This window comes from Oryzias melastigma, linkage group LG16, assembly GCF_002922805.2.
Source record: "Oryzias melastigma strain HK-1 linkage group LG16, ASM292280v2, whole genome shotgun sequence".
In the NCBI taxonomy this organism is placed as follows: domain Eukaryota; kingdom Metazoa; phylum Chordata; class Actinopteri; order Beloniformes; family Adrianichthyidae; genus Oryzias; species Oryzias melastigma.
This window is the reverse complement of record NC_050527.1, coordinates 11247327-11250572: the sequence shown is the minus strand read 5'-3', so window position 1 is coordinate 11250572 and position 3246 is coordinate 11247327. Positions and strand designations below refer to the sequence as shown.

The 3246-nt window shown below is 37.4% G+C and overlaps 1 protein-coding gene across 2 annotated transcripts in view; it reads left to right on the top strand.

The window, feature by feature from the left end:
• LOC112143284 (suppressor of tumorigenicity 14 protein) overlaps positions 1-3241 on the top strand; it is a 15728-nt gene extending 12487 nt beyond the window's left edge. For both annotated transcript variants that reach the window (XM_036215709.1, XM_036215708.1), the window contains exons 11-12: positions 1403-1512; positions 1748-3241. In XM_036215709.1, the coding sequence (XP_036071602.1) occupies positions 1403-1512; positions 1748-1904 (267 nt within the window). In that variant the 3' untranslated portion in view covers positions 1905-3241. The remainder of the gene's footprint in view (positions 1-1402; positions 1513-1747) is intronic.
• The last annotated feature ends 5 nt before the right edge of the window (positions 3242-3246 follow it).

Below are 3246 nucleotides of genomic sequence, written 5' to 3'. Positions count from 1 at the left end.
AAATTTCTACACTGCTCAAAAGAATAAAGGGAGCACTATGAAAACAAATCCTCAAACTGAAAAAAAGCATCACCAAAGCATCATCCAGAAAACTTAAGGATGGAGAAGTTGTGTGTGGTCACCTCTTGCAGAACCACATCTTTGTTGGAGGGGTCTTGCTGTTGTCTATTCCACTTGCAGAAAACATGTGAAATTGATGGTCAGTCTGTGTTGCTTTCTAATTGGACATCTTGATTACACAGACTGACTTGGAGTAACAGTGAGTTGTTTAGATGTTCCCCTTCTTTTTTGAGCTGTGTAGATGTGCTTCCAATCTGGTGTGTGTTTATTTAAAAGTCTCTAAGTTTTCTTTATAGGCTGTAAATAAATACACTGGTTAGCCTAATAAAGACAAATGGTTGAAACAAAACATCTTGATAGTTGCTGGAAAACTAGCAGCTCTCCTTTGATCCCTAAGATTTCTCAATAGGACTTTTATTTCCCTTGTAAAATGTGTTTGACAGTTGGAAACTGGAGCCAGGTCAGTTCATTTGATAATCTCAAAATAGCTTGTTTCACAAGCATCTTAGTTCATTGTAAAAAATGTTCAATTTCATTCCATAAATAACATGTTTAAGACTCATTTGTTGACCTCGTGGTTAGAGTTAAAGTCCAAGACTACAGTACTCATTCATCTTAGCCTTTTGTCCCTTTCGGGGTCACGGGGGTGCCGGAGAATAACTCGGCTGCTAATGGGCGAAGGCGGGGTTTACCCTGGACAGGGTCTGGCCAGTCTGTCGCAGGTACTACGGTACTTGTGTTGAAATCTCAATGTTGTCAGTTGGTCACTAATATAGGCCATCAGAGTACAATTAAAATAAAAGGGTTCCATGGAAAAAAGGGTCCATAAAAAATATAGCTCAGTGCAATTTTCATAAAGACACTAAAAAAATGTTTTTTATGTGAATTAAAAAAATAGCTGATTTTTTTTTTAAATATATATTGTAAAAGTACATGTATGAAAATAAATTCAGAAATTAAGTTTTTGAAAGAGAAATAAAAAAAGCTTTAAAAAGAGGGTTCAATTTTCTGCAGTTTTTTTTTTCTCCCTCTCCAATTTTGAATTCTTTTTTTAATTTACATTTATTTTACGGGTTTTCTTTTCTATTTAGCTTTTGAGTGACACGTTGGAGCCATTTTGGGTTGTCCCGTACGTGATGAGCTGGCCCTGGGCTTCATTTGGTTTTATTTTAAAATGACCATAAATTCTCATTTCCACTAAGTGGTTTAACTGTCCAGGACTAAATCACTCCATCTATGGCTTAAAACGGACAATTGGGTAGACTGCCATTTTCATGTTATCAGGTCTTTTTAGGGGCGTGTCTTAAAGAAGTTGCTAATAATCTTTTCATTTGTCTTAAAGGTTCCTGAGGGGAGTAAAGTACGTGTAAAATTCAACATGTTCCGCATGAAAGAGCCTGGAGTTGATGTCAGCAATTGTCACAAAGACTATGTGGAAATAATGGACACCAAGTAAGATCTGTTTACTTGCCACATGTAGTTGAGGTTATGAACCCTAGAATTCAAAATGGTTTCTTAACTGTTCTGCTAATTAAGGAAAATTATAAATTTCTTCGTGGGACCTGTCTAGTATTTTTGGGAACCAAAAACAGTCAACATAAATGCTGTCTCATGACTATGATTGCAGTTTGGTCATTAAATGGATATTGTGTCCTAACTAATCTTAACCAGTGTTCTCTGGTTTCAGGTATTGTGGAGAATTGTCTTCTTTGTCTTTGACCAGTGAAACAAACGTACTTGACGTGATGTTTCATTCTGATGAGTCTTACACCGATAAAGGCTTTACTGCAGAGTACACAGCCTTTGATCCCAAAAACCGTAAGATGAATCTTTTCTTGTATTAAAATGCCTGTAATTGTTTTCAAGATGGGTAAATGTTATAAAATAGAATAAACATGGCTTGCCTGGCGTTGTATGAGGAGGTCTAGATTGGCAGAGATGGGCATTGTTCAGAAAATGTATTAGAGCTGTAAGTAGGTGGTGAGATATGCTTTAGGTATTATAGAGGAGGTGGGACTCCACCAAAGATCAGCTTCGATCTTTGATTCTCACACTGATTGAAATTAAACAGGAATCTATGTGGATCATCATATTTGCAGATGACATTGTGATCTATTGTGAGTGAAGGGAGCAGGGGGAGGAACATCTAGAGAAGTGAAGGTTTACTTTGGGATGTCAAGTTGTGGAAATCACAGAGAATGGCTGTAAACATGAGAATGACTTGAGTGGAATGGTGAGTGTACAAGTAGCAAAGGTTAGGAAGATGGAGGACTTTGAGTGAATGGAAAGAATGGGAGAAAAGTTGAAGATGATTGTGTTAGCAGGCTGAAACATGTGGAGTAAAGTTTCAGTTTGGATGTGCTACTAAAGCATGACAGGAGAAGTAAATAATACTGTGGAGAGCCACCGGACACTGGCTTTGAGAAAGATTGGAGGCAGACCGGGAGGTGGCAGAGATGAAGATGTTGAGGTTGAAAGATGCTAAGACTGGGGCAGCCAGGAAAGAGGCCTAGAGGAAGATCAGAGTCTTGATGAAGTAAAGAACAACATGTGAAGGGACTGGTTCTGGTGATCCCTAAAGTAAACACACAGAAGACAAAGAAGACTCTCTTCCGTTAGGTTGTGTAGTGGACCATGGTTGACTCTCAATGAAATATAGCAGTTTTAGCACACATTCTATGGAAACTACTGTTGCAAAATTTTGCTTGAGTTTGCTTTTTGAGTCCATTTTAATATCACCCAGAAGCAGACCACTTTTAGCTCTTTCTTTTGTGCATGTTAAATTGTACTTAAATACCCTATTTTCTGGACTATAGAGTGCACCTGTATATAAGCCGCATCTGCTCTATTAAAAAAAATAAAAAATTAAAAGATGTATTAGCTGGAGATATCTGTGTTAAAAATATAGATATTTACTACATGTATAGAAGGATTATGTACTATAGCCTACATGTACAAGTATGTACCTGCCACCTCCAATGTCTTACCATAGATTCATTGATGCTAGGCTTGCCAGCAGCAGCGCAGTTTAATTCCTGGATGACAAGATCAATGCTCTTCAACTCAAAACTTGCATCATTCCAACTTCTTCTTCTGGTTTGAAGGGGCAAGATTTGAAAATAATTACCAGTTAGTAATTTCTTGTATGTGTTCTATCTGCTAAATAAAAAGTTGCATAGGCTATTC